The sequence below is a fragment of the Oncorhynchus kisutch genome, linkage group LG8 (genome assembly GCF_002021735.2).
Source record: "Oncorhynchus kisutch isolate 150728-3 linkage group LG8, Okis_V2, whole genome shotgun sequence".
Lineage (NCBI taxonomy): Eukaryota > Metazoa > Chordata > Actinopteri > Salmoniformes > Salmonidae > Oncorhynchus > Oncorhynchus kisutch.
Window position 1 is genome coordinate 32,413,695 of NC_034181.2, and position 21,835 is coordinate 32,435,529.

At 42.9% G+C, this 21,835-nt stretch overlaps 1 protein-coding gene across 10 annotated transcripts in view; it reads left to right on the plus strand.

Annotated features, from left to right (window-relative positions):
- Positions 1–21,835, plus strand: part of LOC109895844 (pre-B-cell leukemia transcription factor 3) — a 73,853-nt gene that overhangs the window by 43,125 nt on the left and 8,893 nt on the right. For 5 of the 10 annotated variants that reach the window (XM_031830150.1, XM_020489875.2, XM_020489872.2 and 2 more), the window contains exons 3-6: positions 14,590–14,831; positions 15,617–15,807; positions 16,827–16,962; positions 18,298–18,327. In XM_031830150.1, the coding sequence (XP_031686010.1) occupies positions 14,590–14,831; positions 15,617–15,807; positions 16,827–16,962; positions 18,298–18,327 (599 nt within the window). The remainder of the gene's footprint in view (positions 1–14,589; positions 14,832–15,616; positions 15,808–16,826; positions 16,963–18,297; positions 18,328–21,835) is intronic. The other 5 variants (XM_020489877.2, XM_020489873.2, XM_020489874.2 and 2 more) reach the window with 1 other exon arrangement.

The window sequence follows — 21,835 nt, forward strand, 5'->3', positions numbered from 1 at the left end:
GTTCCTAATTTCATCTCCAATCTGTGTTATTCCTTTAAAAATTCATAACTGCCTGCAGTCCTCTTAAATATCCAATTTGACAACTTTTTAATCTGTCATTAGGCTGTTTTGAAATAACCGCCAACTGTCGCAACAAAAAAAATCTTAAATTATACTTGGAAATCGGAATTTAAATGATTCAAAGGGTGGGGGCTGTATATTTGTTTTTGCACAACTAATAATATGAGCCTGAGAGAAAAAAGGGTTCTACTTTGTTCAAATACTCATTTATTCATCATATTCACTCTGCCCACACATACAGTAGGCTGCTAAACCTAGTCTGCTAGTGTATTACCGTCATCCACTCTGGCTGTTCTCGGACTCTGTGTGCTCTGAGGACAGCCCGGTAGGGAGGGACACAGGAAAACAAAGTCATGGTTTTCATAGGACTACTGGACATCTATTAGCCCACTGCACTTCTGTCCTAACCTATTTCCACACATTCCTTACTGTTTCCTTTCCATTCTATTCTCCACTCTGACACAAAAGCCTATTTGCTATCACTTTTAAAATGGCATGAAAAATAGCTAGCTACTAATGGAAGCACACGGCAGTCAAGTACATAATCACTGATATGACATTTGTAGTATTTTCTACAGTGCCCCCTTTTGTTGTAAAACAACATTCCAAAAATTCCTATTGACCCTGTACAACAATGGACCCCAAAATTATAACATATATCTTAATTTTTTTATTTTTAAATAGACCACATCTGTTTTAAAGAGGCCTGTAAGATTACTACAGCAGTACATTCTGAGTTGCAGTCAACATGACAGATGCCGTGTCTCCAACAACGTATTTTAGTGGGGAAGACTTTGCCTTTGTTAGTGTGACCTTGTTGCCAGACTGGATCTGAAGATTTCTGTGTTCGTTTGCTTAAAACAAGTTGCGCAGTTGACTTACGAGATGCTCAAAAGTCCTTCACCTATCAGGGAGAGTCACAGAGCAATGATAATTACTGGCTGTCTTTTCTTAGCTCTTTCTGATCTTTAGTGATCACAGATTATCCATCAAGCTAGAGAAATAATTACCCTGAATGTCTCGTGAACAGACTGGGAGCAGATGCTCATATACCACCACTGTCTCTACCAAGGTGAATGTTCTTGCAATTTCCCCCTGTATCACTGCCTAGTGAGATGGCCAGACAAGCCTCATTTGGACATCAAAGCAAATAAATAATGAAACAACTCAAATGAATGTAGTACCACTGGTCCAGATGAATGGGTTTAGTGCCCCGGCCCTCATCTAGCCTCTACCTCCTCCCTGTTCAGCCCTTATACCACAAGGCCTCTCTACCAATCTGGCCATGTTGGGCCCCCACTGTGAAGCAGCATGGCACTGGGAGTTGTGGAACCCAGTCCCCCCATAGCCCCAGGCTGCCTCTACCTTTGGTATGCTGCTCAAGGTTAAAAGGATCCCAGTTGGGTGTTTAACAATGCGTACGGCTTGGACCCGGGCTAACACTAACATGAGCTACTGTATCTTGAACAGGAATAGCAATGCTGCAGAGCACTGAACCTTGAGGAATATCTCCCTCCTATTTCCTGGGTGAACTCTCTTTGTCTTTGAGTGAATGAAGATGATCAGTTGTCTCAATTAGATGGTTTTGATCCATATTTTTCATCCACCATCAATATGGATGCCAGAAAGTAGTAATGATGAAACATCATGTGTCAGATTCACAGGTTATACTGTACTAGAGTCACAACCATTGGAATAGCTTACAATAGTTACCGTGTAACATGCTAGTAAGTCAAAGTTCCCTGAGAAATTCAACAACTCCTGGACCGAGAGACATTTTTTATTGGCTTCTTGCTGCTTTTGCTGGTGTTCAATTTTATAGCAGACAGAGCACTTGTGACTTTGAGTAACAGAGCTCAGGGAAACTGCATGCTGGGCTCTATAGTGACTCTACCTCTGACCCAGAGTGAGGGAGGCTAGATTTAGGAAATCCATATGTTTAATACATTTCATTTTGTCCAGGGGATTTGTATCGCTTATCACAGGATTTTAGGCTTGCAACATTTGGTGTATCACCAGTGGTGGTATTGTCTGAGAAACTGACTAATAATTGTTCCTGTAGATTTGTCTCGTGACACCTCCCACTCCACACATTGTTGTGCAGATGTGTGCAGTACATGCCTCCATGATACTTCATATGGGTAAATTCCATGTAATTTCAGCAAGTGATGATACCCACTATCTCAGATTGTTCTGAAATCATTTCTGTAGTTAGTAAACAGATAAGATTAGCATTCTTGAAACATTATTTTGGTGAAACTGTATTTGATCTCTGAGAGATTAAGCTAATTGATTGCACCCAAATTGCCCCTTTTCATTTATGGGATTCACATAATATTCAACAAAAATAGTAAGCAACATTTGATTTGGACCAAACTTCTTCCTACCATTGAGTACTTCCACAACACCCTTGTATCCATTTTCTGATCTCTTGTGTTTATTAAATGGATCACAACATTTTCTTTGCAACTTTGTGTAGAAAACGAATAGGTTCTCTGAATATGAAAAAAACGTCACCATACTCACAGGGAATACACTACAAAGGTTGAAGAAGCAATACTCCAAGCAGCAGCTCCATACTACTTGTCAGACATAGAGAACTGACTGTGTATCCTGGTTGTTGGGGTGGGATTAGCGTGGGGTGTGGGGGGTCCGTGGGTGGCTTTTGACCATTTTATTGGATTCCTCACGTCCTACTCATTGTTAAGAAGAATTATGTTCCAAATTGGATGTTGGGTACTATTTTTTTTAATACTATGTGAATCCTGTCAATTCAAATGTGGGGGCAATCAATTTTGCAGACATCTCATTATATTCAACAAAATACGTTTTCAGCAACGATAACTACAGAAACAATTTCAGAACAATCTGACATGGTGGGTGTCAAAATCCTCTATGTTGTGCTTTTTGAGGTGGAATGACTCATACATAATCCTCCCTAAAAACATGCAAAAGAAATGGAAAACGGATATCCACATACAGCGATTGAATATTAGGTGTGTTATTTAAAAGACTGAAAATGGCCTCAATGTGATATACGACCTGTGGTGATATATGACCTCAGACTATTCATACATAAAGCCACAGATATGATACATACAGTACAGTACTGTAGCCTGTTTGAAGAGGAACTTTTCCCATTGGTAAACACATCCTGTTGGGATAACAGATATGGAGAAAAGGGATAGAACACAAAATGGACCAGACCAAAGAGAGGCCAGTCAGTCAGTTGCTGACCTATTAGCTTTTCTGAAGTGTTGACATAATGTAAAAGGTAGAAAGCCATGGCTTTGCTCTCACCTGTAATCAGGTAACAGTTTTTATAGTGTAGTGTTTGTCTTCGTAATGGTGTTTCCATTTAGGTAAGTCTGTGTCATCACCCTCCCATTTGGAGAGCAAACAGGAAGGGAACTCTACCTTCTGGGTGCTGTCTGTGGTAGGAGTCAGAGAGTGGTACCATCTCCTGCTGCTGTTCTTTTAGAGATAAAAAATTCAAAGGGAGAGAGAGAGAGAGAGAGTTCACAACCTGGATCAGTAACTAGGCAGCATTTAATACAATGTGTCACTGCCCAACACAACCAGCTGTGTACTGACAGTTAGGCCTGGCACAATTACTGTATAACCGTGTAACCAACGGTTATGTATGTAGACTGTCATGAAAATATAATAACCATCATAACCCCCCCCCCCCCCCCCATAGAATGAATAGAATGGGCATCCCCATTCTAGGGAGGACTGGTGGCCATAGCCACTGTACCCATAGGAGCAAAGCAGGAAGTAAAATATGTGCAAAAGTCAGTTGAGTTGAATCATCAAAACATAACACATATTTTAGCACATACAGTATTTGACTTCCTACTTTGCTCCTATGTGTACACTCGCTATGGCCACCAGTCCACCCACTATGCCATCATTGTCTTGAATGGGGATTCATTCTATTTCCAGGGCAGCTCATGCAGCCAGGAGCATGAGCTGCTCGAACGGTTATTACGGTGACCGTGGTCATTTGGCTGGCCAATTACCATCCTCCAAAATTCCATGACCATCACAGTTCTCTCTTGTGGAGGTGGATGTTTTTTTACATCTAGGATGTAGGCAAGTTTTATGTTGACAGATATACGTAGCGACTGACGAGTGATAGTCAGAATGTATGAGGGCCCATAATGCTGTTGTCATCTTGTGGTGCCATGTTGAAAATAAGCAGCTCACCTCTCTTTTCATTCAGGAGAGCCCGCAGCAGACAGCTCTGGCTTCTCGTCTGTATTTATTGACTTGTTTTACTAGCCTCAAACAGGGCGCTTTTATACAGGCCTGCTCAGTCTTAAGACTCTTCAGACATTTACATTATTCCTGGCTGAGTTACACACACACATAAAAGGGCACGTCCCCAGGCCAGAGCGGGTATGCGCACTTCACACACACACACACGTGGACGCCCAACAAATATGCTCCGAAAAACGTGATCATATCTCCATGCACTGTACAGTATGTCACAGGCTTAAAGGCTACACAGATACATATTCTATACTAGTATAGAGTTATTTTTTTAAATGATTTTCAATTGAATATTTTGTCCATGCATGAAATATGAAATATTTTTTGGGGAGGGATTATACATTGTAGTTGAATATATCTTTTTTTACACATGCCTCTGTTCATAAAAGTAACGATTTGGAAAAGCTCTAAACATCATCTCTCCTCGGCTAATTTGCAGAACTAAGATGTCCAATATGTTTGGCTATAAATGATCATGAATATCAGCAGCAGAGTCACAGCAGAAGCGATGATCCCCAACCCAGCCCAAACCTTCAAACAGTATTTACATTTTTTTTTTTCTGAATAAACCTCTTTTCTCTCCCACTGTGAGGATATTGAACCCTTTCACACAGATGTCATCTTAACCAAAGCTTATTAAAAAGATGGACATCAAAGTTGTGTGTGCCCATTTATCTTATACCACTCTAATTGGCCACCACAGACAAGAGAACAACATACTCCAAAATAAGAGATGTGGAGCCGTTGGGCTGGAGGGCTAAGAAAGAGGATGTCTTAAGTTCTCTCTGTGGATTCATTGCCAGTAAATCCTATGGAATGAAAATGCAGTGCTTTTCAAAAGTGTATGGGATTTCACAAACACATTGTGAAAGGCGATACCGTGAGTTAACACTTATGGCATGAGTACCCATGTTCTTTCTTCTTGTGTGTGAATGGGCGTGCAATGTACTGTGTTTGACCTGGAACCTCATGGTCTGCTTGATGTCTATGGGGCTATTTGTTTTACGTAGAAGCAGTGACATACAGCAATACAGTCTGAAAAGGTCAGCTAGTGGCTACACGGAAGTTGAGATTAAATGTATGTTTCCAACACGGAAGTTGAGATTAAATGTATGTTTCCAACACGGAAGTTGAGATTAAATGTATGTTTCCAACACGGAAGTTGAGATTAAATGTATGTTTCCAACACGGAAGTTGAGATTAAATGTATGTTTCCAACACGGAAGTTGAGATTAAATGTATGTTTCCAACACGGAAGTTGAGATTAAATGTATGTTTCCAACACGGAAGTTGAGATTAAATGTATGTTTCCAACACGGAAGTTGAGATTAAATGTATGTTTCCAACACGGAAGTTGAGATTAAATGTATGTTTCCAAACGTCTGTTATAGAACTGCAAGTTGACTGCAGGTATTCAACGTTAGCCATTTAAAAAAGGTTCATAGTTACAGCCCTTTGCCACTCCATCACTCCAACTCAGAGGCCAAGCTGAGTAATGGGCTATGTTTTCCACACAAAAGCTAAATCATTAATTGCCCACATACAGTAACCAAATGCCATCAAGAGCCCATGCTCTCATTAACCTGGCACCTAATTATCTGCTTCCAGTTTGAGTCGTGACGAGCCCCGGCATCTGAACCCAGTGCTTGTTGTGTCAGCAGTGGGCTGCAGCGCTACCGCAGCCCAGCCAGCCAGCTAGCAAGCCACTGCTCCATTAGGTGTGTACCACACAAAAGCCCTGTGCCGCAAAGGTTCTCTCCGCACACGCCGCCACAATGTTCCTCCCGTTAATGCCTTCCCTTCCAATTAAATCTGCAACTGTTAATTACTGTAATTATGGAGCAAGCCCCTCGCTCTGTCCCCCCCAACCCCCTCTCTCTCCCGGTAAGCCGAGACGAGATGGCACGGGAGCTGTTGTCTTGCTTCGGTGAAGCCGTTGTAGAGAATTGAGTAGGGAGAGGGACTTGATTCACATGATGGGGGTGACGTGGGGGAGACTGGACGGTTCATCTTGGATAACTAGGGGAGGAAGTCACAGCCCATGGCCACTCCTCCAGACAAACTCATTAAATGGTGTGTAAAATACACTTTGAGAATAATTAGAAACAAATAACCTTTTTTAACTTGTTCACTGGATACCAGACAAGCAGTAGCACCATAAATACAGAACAGTTACTCATAAGATCAAATTAAACACAAAAAACAAAGGGTTTTTCCCTTTAGCAATTTGTTGTTGGAATTATTATAGACATTTTTTTTTTATTGTGAATCCCTATTATAATAGCTTGTATTAAACCCCAATACCACTGTAGTACTGTCACAGTTATTCTTGCGATGGATATGATGTGATGCGTTGAGCAAAAGGAGAGCTGATTAAGAGTAGATTGGCAGCCTTCCTGGTAGTCTCTGTTCCTCTGTCCATCCTCTCTGGCCTGCTTCTGTCACATGCTGTTGTTGGGACTGGACGTTGATTTGTCCAGCTCCTCCTCAAAGTCACACTGCAGACCACAGCAACCTGCAGCATCAGGCACAACAATACGCCAGAAGCTATGATGCTCCTGTTCAGGTATACGTGACTTTGGCTGACCTGAGCATTCTGTCTCTCCAAATCACATTCACTATTTACCTTAGGTCATAAACACTGTAAAAACAAATGTATGGTGCGCTTCTCAGCATTTCTCACCGCTCAGCAGTATGATATTCTTTTGTGTGTCAAAGACGCCCATTTTCCACCGGTACAGCCTCTGCCTCCAAGTGTAATTGGGACTATATACGTTGGCTCGGCTGTGAAGGGAATGTTAATTTATAATTTGGAGTCATATTCTTCTCTATAAAATACATTCTTCAGAGGGAAACAGCTCCTTCTCCTTCAGGCAGTGCAGTCTCTACCGTGGATACACTGCAACAAAATCTAAATGATAGACTGTCAACTCTCGTGTAGAAATGCCACTGCAAAGAATAATTTGTCTGGCACTGGATCATGGTCTGCTGTATGTTCCCCATGCTGCTTTATGGTTTATGTGTGCATGAGTAACACACACACACACACACACACACACACACACACACACACACACACACACACACACACACACACACACACACAATTCTTCAACCCTAAACCATTTCTTTAGAGGACAACAGTAAAAGCATGGGATTAATAACACCCTTAGCCTGTAGAATAATGTATGCATGGTTTCATGCACATGATGTTTAGATGAAATGGTATCTGTATATATGCCTAGTTGTCTGTGTGTACAGGACCTGCTGTGTGACCTGGTTTCATACAATCTTCTAATTAGGGAGCTGCAGAGAAGGCTGGAACGAGAGGAGGAGAGATTAGTTGCCTTTGGGTATTTCATAAGTGGCTTTCAGTGCCACATTTGCATTATGTGCTTGGGGTCTGAATAAAAAATCTGGGTACTTTTGCAGTAAATTGAGGCTAGCAGCTAAAAACCAAAAGTACATAAGATATGAAATGAAGAGGGAAGAAGCAACAAATGATCTTAGTCATATTGAAATTGTACATGAGTACTTTATTGTAAATCTCATTTATTTGTTACTGAAGTAGAGCAATATATATTTTTTTATGAGCTATATAAATATGTCATATTTTTCTACTAGGTTTATGTTAATATTGATGGTAAGTGGTTCATTAGGTAAACAGGCAGAATTGAGTTGGTGATTGCTGCTGATCCCTGTATGTGTTCTGTAGGGTCAGTCTGTGTGCTGATCTGTAACGGAGGTCCTGTCCACTCATTTGGCCAGTCTCCCCGACCGCCGCGTGCGGCCGCCACAGCGAGGCCTGGTCAGCCATCACCGCGCCATTTGGCTGCCTGCCCACCACAGTCTGAGAGGGCAGCATTCAGAGTGGACACACACATACACACACACGGACACACACACAGACACAGCAAGTGACACTAGGCCTTGTTTACCCAGTCTCCCTCCCTCAGTTTTCTCCCATCCTCTCTCCCTGGCCTGTCATGCCTTGTGTCACATTCCAGAAATGTCCGTGCCACAATGGGACAGTGATTCATTTTGGTGTACTCGGCAAAATGTCTACAAGATGTTTGTTCGGGTTATCTATTCCCACCCCCTAACCCATCCCCCCTCCCATCTTTCTGATTTGGAGTACACCCCCCTCCCCATTACCTTGTCAAAGCCTCCTTTGGGAGAGGAGAGCATCATCATCGAAGGACAAAGGCTACCTGAGCTGACAGGGATCTTCTTCTCTGACCGGAGCCACTTTTTGTCACGTCTTGTCCCTCCACCCTCGCTTGCTGTCCGTTTAGAGTGTGCTGGTGGTGTATGACTTGACCCAGCACCGGGGGGCTGTACCACTTCACTGTCAACGGGCCTGCTGATTATCTTATCACTCACCATACTGAGAGGAAATACAGCATCATCCTGGACAGGGATTCCCCAGTTTAGGGTCCCTTTCTTACCCTCTATTACTCTGCATTTAATCGGCATGCTCACTTGTTCATCCCCACAGTTTCTCTTCCTTTAAAGTCAAACCCTTTGCGGTTTACATTGAATACAACGAGAACTTGCATGCTTTGAAGTCTCTTTTTATTGAGATGGAATAGTAATGTAATGTGTGTATCTTTTCCTATTGATGCAGTTTGAAAGAGAGAGTGTGAGCACGCATTGACAGACATGTGCAGAGAACTGTCAAAGCCACTGTTTTCTGTCTATGGGGAAATATAATGATTTAGCCCCCGAATTAGACAGGATCCTTTTCAGCTCTTTCATGGTAAGAAAGAAATTGGAACAAAATGTGGCTAATGCGTGCTAGCTTTCCCTCAGTGTGATTGCCATTAACATTGGGAATAGCTAATGTGTATTAATGTGTTAATGGCATGTTAATTATGTACATGCTTGAGAGAGCCCGCAGGCATTCTCCCAGATTCTTTGTACCATGTGGATGTAGGCCAAGCTTATAAAAGACTTTAAGGACATCAATGAAAGGGAATCTTTATTTTTGATTTGCCAGAACAAAAGATTTCCAATGGTAATTTGATGCACTTCCCTGCTTCCAAAGAGGACAGCCACTGATCCGGGGGCTTTGAAAAGTGAGATGATATTAAGTCAAAAGAGACATGGGAACAAGACTGTAGTGACACGGTGCTCTTTGTGATAGTGTTTCTCTTAAGTCCTCCGTGGTCTCTGGTGTGTTGCTTTGGCAGTGTGGTCTAATCACATGGTGGAAATCAGGGATCTTCACTAATACACACAACAGAGAGGGCTGAGAGGAGAGAGGAGAACCACAGCCTGCCCGCATCTGTACTGCCTGGGATTGTCTCCTGGTTTAAGAGAGATGACCTTTGCAATTATTGACAGAAAATAAATTCTGTTTCGATTAGTTAGCTTTGGGAGTCCTTTGTGGATCGATGCAATTAGATGCAGAGTGTGTAGATATGCGCTGGGCCCATTCGTTGGAAGCATTGAGCAGGAAAGGAACTGCAGGGGATCAGGGGTAAGTGTATCGAACAGGATATTTTGAAAGCAGTGGAAGTTACAGAGATACAATGTGTTCTTTCAAATACAGCAAGGCACACAGTTTCCTAACAATTTACGACACTATTCTACAGTTTATATTGTTCCATATTCTTAGCCCTCTATCCAATCACATGCTATAGAGAGAAGAAGAATTAGTCTTTTGATTCAAACTGTGGAAGAAATATTAAAAGAAAGGAAATGCAAAAAGAAGAAAATCATCTCATTAGAAAAAATGATTGTCTCTGTTCTCTATAACAGTGTAGTACTGCAGTATGAACTGGTGGATAACCCTGCTCCAGCCCCTGATTCTGCTCCTCTACTCAGAAGCTCACATTAACCCAGCAGGGCTCTACCTTTATGGCTCTCCAGCTCACACTTCAGTGATGAGAGTAAACAAGCACTGGCCAAAGGTCAGCTAAGCCAACGGAATGAAAGAGGGCACAGGGGGAAAGAGGTGGTAGGAAGGAGAGGCTGGAGGCACTGCTCAGATCACTGTCAGAACTTCAAGCAGGGGTGATGAACGAGACAACGGCCTGAAACCGGAAATTATCATAAACAGAGGAGGGGAGAGAGGCTGTGAGAGAGGCCTGCTTTGTCTTTATCTGTCATATGTGTTATTGTCTCGGATCAGATACGACATTGAAACATGTACAAATAAAAAGTCAGGCCAGACCTCGCTGATATGAATGTATTAATCACATTGTCGACTTCTATTCCTTTCAACCCTAGAGGAGAAAATAGGTATTAAGTAACATGAACAAAGATTTCAATGATGAGAGAAAACAAAAATACAAGGGGAGTGAGAGGGAGAGGGAGAGGGAGAGAAACACCACGCTGGGCACATTCCAACGTCTAGTTTTGATTGACATTTGGTTGAGTTGTCAACTAACGTGAATTCAACGAGAAATCCCCCCCCCCCAAACTTAATCACCATGATATTGGATTTAGCTTAAAAGTTGGGTGAAAAAAAGACAATTCCCTTACAGTACGTTGATTACTGTTTTGCAAATCCAATCAGTTTTCCACGAGGATTTAACACCATCACATATACTATATTGTTTTGGGTTGAAATGACGTGGAAACAACATTGATTCAACCAGTTTTTACCCAGTGGGACAGTAGTAGATAGGCTTTGTGAGGAAAATCGCAGCACTTGGTCTTTTGAATGAGAGCTGCTCCCTACTGTATGTTGAGCCAGGTGGAGGGTGGCAGTGTTTCCAAACGTGTTTGTTATGGATGGGGCTCGATAGCTGTTCTGGCACAAACACACCCTAGTGGGCTGCTGGAGGGGCGGCACAATCTCAGACCAGTAGAGTAATGATTTTTATCCCGCTGATTTCCCAAATAGAAATGGACACTTATGATAAAAATGTCATGGCCACTCCACACGTCAGCTTCATAACAGGATTACATGTCACTTCCTAATACCTCGGTCTGTTTTCCCAAGCTCTGAATGGCCACATTATTGCTCATAGGAACTTTGAGGTAATATATGGTAAGAGACAAGGAGCTCTTTATGACCGGTGATTATTTGGTTGGAATGAAACCAGTGATTTATGTCCATTTAACTGAAAAGCCCTGTAAATTCCCCCAGCTGTATTTCCCCTGGATAAAGAGTGGAGTGAAAGTGACAACATGGGCTTGGTGTGGAAATGTGAACGGCTGCTCTCAGAGTTCTAGTTAATATACCTGACATGAAAAACGTGCCTACCTACTTACTAGCACCTCCAGCACAAAGGAAAGTGCAGACTTAAACAAGTGTCTGCAGCAAAAGGTAGACAAAAGTACTGCTCTGAGCAAACCTGTTTGGTAGATCAACCTCCAGCTATTGCCACCACCATAGATACGATTCTAATAGCTTAGCATCTTTGCAGGTATGATGGGGATGGGGTTAGAGTTAGTGGAGTTAATGGCATATTGTCCACATGGGTGATTTGGCTTGGCAGACCTGATGCTACCAGCATCAGTGTCTCCAACACAAATGGCCACAGCATCAGTGTCTCCAACACAAATGGCCACATTCATCCTCTACTTTCACACCATTACACCTACAAGACAAACATCCAGACAATCCATGAATAGACACACATTTGTCTTGCTTTCGCATCTCCACATCTGAGCTACACACACCAAACACACCAATGTCAATTGGGAATGTGATAGGAGAAATGACATCATGTTAATTTAAAAGGACCATATAGTGTCACTGTTTTCAGCTCAATTTTGTGTTTATGTGTCTGAGCGAGAGAGAGAGAGGCTTAACACACTCCAGTGCCTACTCACTAGGTGTGCTGGGTCAGTCGCTCATTCAGTGCCAGGCACTTCCGGCGCGACAGAGATGGCCGCCTCGCTTTGCGTTCCTAGGAAACTATGCAGTATTTTGTTTTTTTATGTGTTATTTCTTACATTGTTACCCCAGGAAATCTTAAGTCTTATTACGTACAGTCGGGAGGAACTATTGGATATAAGAGCAACGTCAACTCACCATCATTACGACCAGGAATACGACTTTCCCGAAGCGGATCCTCTGTTTGGCCCACCACTCAGGACAATGGATCGGATCCCAGCCGGCGACCCAAAATAACAAGACAGCCTACAGGGATGAGGTGAGGGCCCTCGGAAATGTGGTGTCAGGAAAATAACCTCACACTCAATGTCAACAAAACAAAGGAGATCATCGTGGACTTCAGGAAACAGCAGAGGGAGCAGCCCCCTATCCACATTGATGGGACAGTAGTGGACAGTAGTGGAGAGGGTGGAAAGTTCTAAGTTCCTCGGCGAACACATCACGGACAAACTGAAATCGTCCACCCACACAGACAGCGTGGTGAAGAAGGCGCAGCAGCGCCTCTTCAACCTCAGGAGGCTGAAGAAATTCGGCTTGTCACCAAAAATACTCACAAACTTCTACAGATGCACAATCGAGAGCATGCTGTCAGGCTGTATCACCACCTGGTACGGCAACTGCTCCGCCCATAACCGTAAGGCTCTCCAGAGGGTAGTGAGGTCTGCACAATGCATCACCGGGGGGAAACTTCCGGGGGGAAACAATGCCACTAATGTTTACATACCCTACATTACTCACCTCATATGTATATACTGTACTCTATACCATCTACTGCATCTTGCCATCTTGATGTAATAAATGTATCACTAGCCACTTTAAACAATGCCACTAATGTTTACATACCCTACATTACTCACCTCATATATATATACTGTACTCTATACCATCTACTGCATCTTGCCTATGCCGTTCGGCCATCACTCATTCATATATTTGTATGTACATATTCTTGTGAAATTGTTAGGTTAGATTACTTGCTAGATTTTACTGCATGGTCGGAACTAGAAGCACAAGCATTTCACTACACGCGCATTAACATCTGCTAACCATGTGTATGTGACAAATAAAATTGGATTTGATTTGATTTGAGAGGGCCTCTGATTGCTAGGCTACTGCCTCACACAATAGAACCACTAATCTTCTTATTTGGAATTCAGAGGCTCACCATATCTTAATGAAGCCTTAATGAGCTGCTGGAAATCCCTGAATCGCAGGCAGATTATTGAATTGAGACAACTCTGGTAATCATAACGTCTGAGTGGGCACTCAGTGTTTACTGCAGATTGGGTGCAGTTTTTTTAATCCATTTATTAGACTGAATAATACAGGGCTATTTGGCTGGTAATTCTGAACTGCTGCAGTCTTTTTTCTTTGCAGCCGTCATGGCAACATTCTCTATGCGTGCAGGTGTGCTCCGAGGCTGACTGATGGCTAATCAGGATTTGTTGAAAGATAAGAAAGAAAGAAAAAAGAAACAGCAGCAAAAGTCAGCGCTCAACGATTTGTGGGTGTGTGTGTGCATGGGCGTGTGCCCTGAGGTTTCTTAGTTGCAGAGTAAATAAGTGTACAATTTGCACGATTATTTTTTTTAATAGTGTAGTAGTACAGTAGTTCTCGCAGATTGTTGTAAATGAAGTGGAATAATGCAAAATATGTGTTTCATCTCAGAAAACAAAGTGACAATTGTGATTTAAGGCTCTGCTCTATGCCGAAAAGGCAGACACATGCTTGAGGTATATTCATCCTTTCGGAGAATAGAAGCGCTACCTTGCAGTTGAGCTTTTGTCAGTTTATGGATGTTGCTGTCATGTAAGGCACCCTGTACACACAGTGAGCAGCACAGTGTGCAGTTAAAAGAAGGCTTGGGCAACAGGAATACAGACACAGGAAGTACCCAATCCATGCCCACAGGGGACTACCTGTCCCACACTACGGCTTTACGATTCTGTTGAGGTAATGGCGTTAATTACCCCTGCAATGTTTGCACGTACCAGAATTGAGACATCCAGTGAATTTGGGCTTTAGTGGCTCACTGCTCAGGATTCTGTACAAGACAATACTTGTGAGGCTGGTACTTTAGCTGCATAATTTGAGCTGTTGTGTGTTTTCCACCCTAATGGAAATCACCCAGTCAGCCATGGAGTTGTTTGAGAATATGTGTCTAGGTGTGGTTCTTGGTGAGCCAATCAAACTCACCCTCTGGTTTCAAAGGAACACTAAACAAATAATGGAGTGATATTACTTTTCAGTTACCATGGAGGTTCTGCCCTATCATACAGCCCACTAATCAAAAACTCTCTCTCTCTCTCTCTCTCTCTCTCTCTCTCTCTCTCTCTCTCTCTCTCTCTCTCTCTCTCTCTCTCTCTCTCTCTCTCTCTCTCTCTCTCTCTGTTGTCTCTCAGGCCTCAGCATCCGTGGTTCCCAGGAGGAGGACCCTCCTGACCCCCAGCTCATGCGCCTGGACAACATGCTGCTGGCGGAGGGCGTGTCAGGACCAGAGAAAGGGGGTGGATCAGCCGCTGCAGCCGCTGCAGCTGCAGCCTCGGGCGGGGCCTCAGACAACTCCATCGAACACTCAGACTACAGATCCAAACTCACCCAGATCAGACAGATCTACCACACAGAGCTGGAGAAATACGAACAGGTGGGTGTGAGTCACACCTTTAACCTCCTTTTCATCACACCTTTAAGCTTCATAGGGTTGCATGATGTTTTTCATTCTCACTTTGCCCTGATGTTCTAGAAATATTGCCAGTAATATTAACCACCATGAGTACAAAACTGGGAACAAAATATTCCCCTTGTAATATTGTAAACATGTATATATTGTGTGGTTCGTGAACAAATTCTGAGGAGTGGTGCAGTCGTCTCAGTAAAATGAGAATACGATCAACTCATTAGGCTGCCTCGTTGAGCTTCAGCAATAAAACAGAGGAGTATTATAGGAGAAAATGAAAGGTTGGAACATTGCCTCATCACGGCGGCGAGGTAAATTACACAAATGTACTCTCTCATTCTGAGAGATAGCATTGCCTGGAGTGAAGGCATCTTTCTTAGGGGTGTTTCCTTGTTTAATTATCTAAATGTAAATACTTAACGAATTTTACTCAGAGTAATGAGCTAAAGTGTGCACAACGTAAATTAGTTATTCTAATGAATCATGTATGAACTACTGGTTTAACAAAAAGCTGGTGAAATTCTCTCTGTGCTGGGCCAAAGCCAAATTGCAAATCGGCATTTGCATTCATAGATGACTTCACCTATTAAGTCATTGAAGCACTCAGCAGTAGGATAAATACAGGGCACGTTCAGTGAAGATGCTTTTAACCAAGGGAGGCGGGTCAGCTACTTAGAGAGTTGTACCTAGCCAAAAGATACAGCCAGGAGGACACTAACAGGGCTGGGTTGTGCTCTGTGATTTCTCTGCAGGCGTGTAACGAGTTCACCACCCATGTGATGAACCTGCTGAGGGAGCAGTCCCGCACGCGACCCATCTCTCCCAAAGAGATCGAGCGCATGGTGGGGATCATCCACCGCAAGTTCAGCTCCATCCAGATGCAGCTCAAACAGAGCACCTGTGAGGCCGTCATGATCCTGCGCTCCAGATTCCTTGATGCCAGGTCAGTGTGTATATATGTGCGTGTGTGTTCCTGTGTGTTTCACTGTGATGCACAAAACCAATGTTTCTAGCCTGGAGCATTGGAAGGTACCTATAGACAGAACTTTATGTAGACATATGATTGTAATAACAACATTAGAGAAATGCACTTCCTGTCTGAGAAAAAACGAACCCACAACATACAGCGCCAAAGAGCACACTGCAAATATTCACAGATGATTTTGCCATAAAGTGCATTTGTTATGTATTATAGCCATCTTCTCAAAACAATCATCCGCTAGCACCTGAAAGCAGTTTAGATTAAATGAAGCAGGAACATGTGTAATTGGTGGAGTGGAGGTCATGAGCAGGTGTTCTGGATTACTGTAATAACAAACAGTTTGTGGAGTGGAGCTCTAAGGAGAGCGGGAGGAAGTTTAGGGCTAAAGCAAACCAAGCAGAAGCACATTTGCTTCCCATTGCTTTCGTGAAGTGCAGTAAACAAGGCAAAATAAGTTAATGCTCAATAACATGGTAAGTAGTGCCCTGGGGGGAAGAAGGGGACCCGGATCTAGTTAGAGTTGCTTTGTTCCCACTGAAGTTCCCTGGGGCTGTGGCACTTCAGGAAGAATGCTCAGCTGGGCATGTTGTGATTTCTATAATGTACCGAGATGCACTCCGACTGGGCAATTGGGCCTAGCTCTCCATCACCACGCCTACCCATCCACTGCACTAAACACTACACATTACACGCTTGGACTAGAGATCAGAGACCAACAGACCAAATTAAGCAATGTACTGTACGTGTTTGTGTTGTGTGTGTTTGTGGGTCGCCGGATGGCTTGGTGTGTGTTGACGAGGATGGTGCTGAAAGGCAGGACACAATATTCCGCTCCTGACGCCTCTCTCAGACCCACATTCCTCATTATTTTCACCATTTATGTGTGAGATTGATTGTGCAATTTGTCTGTTCCAAATGGATGAGTTAATACTGGTCTTGCTAATGAGCTTGGCCTTTCTCTCATTTTGTTCACTTTTCAGGCGGAAAAGAAGAAACTTCAGCAAGCAGGCGACGGAAATCTTAAACGAGTATTTCTACTCGCACCTCAGCAACCCATATCCCAGTGAAGAAGCCAAAGAGGAGTTGGCCAAGAAGTGCAGCATCACAGTATCCCAGGTGGGTGCAGATTCCTTGTCTCAGACGCAGTGGCTGTTGGGTAATCAGGGGGGAAAAGGCAGTAAACGAGGCCCCTGGCTGCAACACCAGACCAGCCTGGAAGGACGGCTATTCCGCACTATTAGAGCCCAGTGTCTTTATCTTACCTTGACATTGAGCCTAATGACACCTCAGTTCGGGCGTGTTCGGCCTATCGCAGCAGTAGCCATGGGGAGGGGAGGTCAGTGTCCTCAATAGTGGCCTCAATAGGAGGTCTACAGTGGCTTAGCCCTCCATAGCTATCCACTCTAGGCCTGTTAATCCTCCATATCTGTCAACTCTGGGCCTACAGTATGTTAGCCTTTCAATAGCTGTCCACTCTGGGCCTACAGTATGTTCGCCTTTCAATAGCTGTCCACTCTGGGCCTACAGTATGTTAGCCTTTCAATAGCTGTCCACTATGGGCCTACAGTATGTTAGCCTTTCAATAGCTGTCCACTCTGGGCCTACAGTATGTTAGCCTTTCAATAGCTGTCCACTCTGGGCCTACAGTATGTTAGCCTTTCAATAGCTGTCCACTCTGGGCCTACAGTATGTTAGCCTTTCAATAGCTGTCCACTCTGGGCCTACAGTATGTTAGCCTTTCAATAGCTGTCCACTCTGGGCCTACAGTATGTTAGCCTTTCAATAGCTGTCCACTCTGGGCCTACAGTATGTTAGCCTTTCAGTAGCTGTCCACTCTGGGCCTACAGTATGTTAGCCTTTCAATAGCTGTCCACTCTGGGCCTACAGTATGTTAGCCTTTCAATAGCTGTCCACTCTGGGTCTCCTGCCATTTTCTTTCTCATTCCCATCTGCCATGCGTGTTCTCTGTCTGCCTGATCAGTCCAGGTGACTGGATGTCTACCAGTATAGGTTATCCAGTAAATAAATATGATTTTTAAGGTGTACGTGTGTGGTCACAGTGGCTTGTACATGGAGACGACACTGCTTCACCCACTAAACATTTTGTTTTTACAGACAACTTATGTGACTTTCCCACTTGACCTTTAGCCTAATAGTTGGGTTAACCTGAAGGCAATATAATCTCTCACACCCAATCCCCACACCCAAACCAATTTAGTATTGTTATCTTCCTGCACTCTGTTCTGCTACTATTGTTACAACTTGAACCATTTAGATTTTTGTATTCTAGTTCAGATGTTAATCCATGGCTGTTCCAATTTGAGAATGACCTATACAAGAAACACTGATTTGCAATGTTCTCTCTTGTCTGTGGGGAGGGGGTGTGAAAGGGTATATTGAGTGTAGTCATGCAGTCAGATACTGTAAAAGCCCATTCTTTTTTGCCTTCAGGGGGTGGGAAGCACCATCACAGTATCACAGGTATGTCATGACTTCTCCTGATCCACTGTTGTTGTTTTCATTCTTTTGTATATTTTCTTTGTTTCTGTATGTGCACCTTCACAGTCTACCACTGCACACAGCTCCCCTCCCTCACACAAATGGACTGATATCCTGGCATAACAAATGTATCCGACGCTATTTTCATGTAGGCATACCATGATTACAGTTTTACTGTAGGTTTGGAACCAAGCAAGTTCCACCGTGATACAATAGAACGTGTTATTTTGCTGTTGAATCTCACACATCAGAGTGTGAGCAAATCATATGCAAAGACTAGGGATCATACAACATTTCCATTTGTATTTTCAGCTCACTTTTAATCATTTTTTATGATTGTTAAATACCAGTCCAAGATAACACCCATGCCACCACACTGTGTTTGTTTTGATGTCTCATGTCATCTCATTTCACTTTTTTGTTATTTCTATAACACAAATCATTTGTTTTCTATACTGTATGCATTTTTTTGTTAGTTGTAGATCATTTGTTAGGTATGTTCTTCTTGGTTTTAAAACATGCAGCGTGTGTCTAATGTTCTGCTTTCTACCTGTGTGCTTCATGTTAGTTGAAGGAGTGGACATTGACCCTCACAAGTGGAACAATTCTTTGTTCTGAGTGCTTCACTAAACAGGACACTGTAGGAGTTCCCAGGAGGACAAATCAGTCCAGAAATAAGAGGTCTTTTACAAATTCACTTGAACTCATCTCAAGCCCCATTAGCAGGGTTCTCCTTGACAAGCCTAGGCCACTGCAGACACTCCTGCTGACTACTTTTGAGTTAGACTAAGCCAAGTCCTCTTTGAGTTTGTCATCCTAAAATACTCGAGCATAGGAGGAGAGCCAGGGAAGTTACTCCAGAGAATGAGTGTTTGGGTATTTCCAAATAACCTCAAATTTAATGGTGAACTTCAATGACTGTAGTAGAACTATGTGAATCAATAAGCATTAAATATCAGCCTGAAGGTTATCACAGATGTCTAGGTGGATTGTACTGCTTTGATTAATGGATTGATTAAGTAGGTTTGGGTGGACATTATACAATGCCTATATTCTTCTCTGACCAGAAGGAACGGAGTGTGAGTTTCATTGCATGAACATCATTTTGAAAAAAAGTAACCTAACTTAGATCTGTAAAACATGTGCACCAACACTTACAAGCATGAATTGGACTTCTCATCCAATAAAAGGAATGGATGACTTATTTACTGGTGAAGTAAACAGCATATCCTCGGATTATACCATCCGAGGCCAAATGTGCTTGTTTGTAGCGACCATCAGTGATGCGAAAGGAGCTAATGGTGTTGTTTAAAAGTTGACCTCACTTCATGAGGCAATGGCCCTCTAAATGCAGGATGCAGTCGTATTATTTCACTCTGTCAGTTTGCATGTGTGACACTGGGCTCCTAAATGAAAGCATGTGATTGGACGGCAGTGGTTTGTGTCTTGGTTTATGGATGTGTCTGGGGCCGTAATTGATATCTTCTCCAGACAGTGCTGCTGTGAGGGGTCACTCTGCTCCCAGGGCACGAACAGGGACAGGCAGCCCTCCAGACGGACAAACGAGAGAGTTCAGAACACATGGCCGACTCAGCACCGCAATCTGTGGTTGCCCAGTTCAGAGCTCACACTCTTCAATTGAGCGACACTTATCAATATTTCAGGTCATTATATATTTAGGTGAGGGCGCGAGGGATGCCTTGGGTTAATGTGTTAAGTATTAATGTTCTCTGTTCTATTATTGATAATATAAGTAGCAGCACGGCCACTGAAACCACCTTTGTCTGTATAATTAAGACCCAAGTGTGAGGCTTCATTAAGGAGTTCTCTAAGAAGTCCTTATAAATCCAGTTGTATTGAGATCTGGGAAAGATCATCTATTCTCTTTCGATGACAAGAGCGGTGTATTGACCCGGAATGGGACAGAAATGTTAGTGGATTATTAACTACTGTTACATGCCCTCTCTAGTGGGTCGCTGAGAACAAACCCGGTGTCGTGTTCTTGCAAGGAGTCTGCATGGCCATTATACAATCGCTCCCTTTGATGCAGCTGCTGAGGTCAGGTAATTCAGTCTTTCAACCTGGCTCCCACTAACACAGGGAAGTCAATTGAATGCACGGTCTGCCACAAGATAAAAGGGAATTAGTTCTGTGGATTGGGTTGTGGTCCTTACCTTACGGTGCCTGCATTTACACAATGTTTCGCGCAACCTGTGAATCACCAAAGCCAGGGTTCAGTGGGCAGGAGAAAAATGTGTGTAGACCAGAGGAAGTGGCCCCTGAGTACCCAGGCTAGGTGATGCTAACACTGCTGAGGCTGTGCAATCTAACAACACCAAACAGTGGTTAAATACAGTCATAACAGCTTGTCCTGAATAACAGAATAAAACTGACCAGGTCATCACAAACTGATATACTGATATATTAAATACCATTTCAACATTATATATCCTGTCAAAGCAATTCTGTTTTTGATGAATTGATTGCAATACTTTTCTATTTCAAGCATTCATGTAACACTGTTGAATACCGGATAGTGAATTATTATCAAGAATCAGAAGCAAATATCTCTGACAGAACTACTGTTTCTATAGCATAACCAAAACCAGTGATAGTCACAATGATGATCATTACCGGTATAAAAATGTTCAAAGGCCTCTCATATATTGCTAATCCAAGCTCAGTGTCATAATCATTGTGTTTATTATGCACTATAATGCCATGTAGATGGGCTGCATAAAGTGTCTGGCTATGGTGGGCTCGGTAGTTGTCATTATGTTGTGGCCCTTGTGTTAACACAACGCTGCTGATAAGTGACTTTTTTATGATGCGCTGTGAGGCCCATAGATGCCATTGAAGCAGACGGGTGTACGGCATCAGCCTTGGTCCACCATGTGTTTTCATAAAGGATGGATTAAAGGCAGCTCCAGCCATTACCCAGAAGCACACACAGACAGGCAGCTCAGTTTGGCCTTTACTATTAGATGAAACAGGCCAGAGGCTTTAGAGAGCTGGCTGGATGCTTGTTTTTACCTATGCTTTGTTTTTTTCTCTCTTAAATGTTAGCCCCTGTACTATACCGCAGAATCATCACTGTTATTATATGCATTTATTTTAATTAACTGTAATAATGATAATTGTATACTTAATTTAGTTCTGCATTTACTAAAATATAACAATGTCATTGCATTTGCCTTAAAGTGATTTCTCAAAGCAGGGTAATGTGTTTTTGTTTCCTGTTAAATATATACAGTAATATCCCAGTAATGATACCACTCAGAGAGAGGTTTTCTATGGTCTGCAATGCTGTTGGTGATCTGGCTCAAAGGGTGAGACTGCCTGCATCCTGTCTGCCCTTAAAAACCACTGTAAGCAGGTTAAGTAAAAAGGATGATGGCTAGGGCTTTCATTGCATCCAATTAAACCTTGCTTGTTAGTTTAACCTCTAGGTAAACCCATCAAACAATTGATGTCAAGGAAACCATGCCAA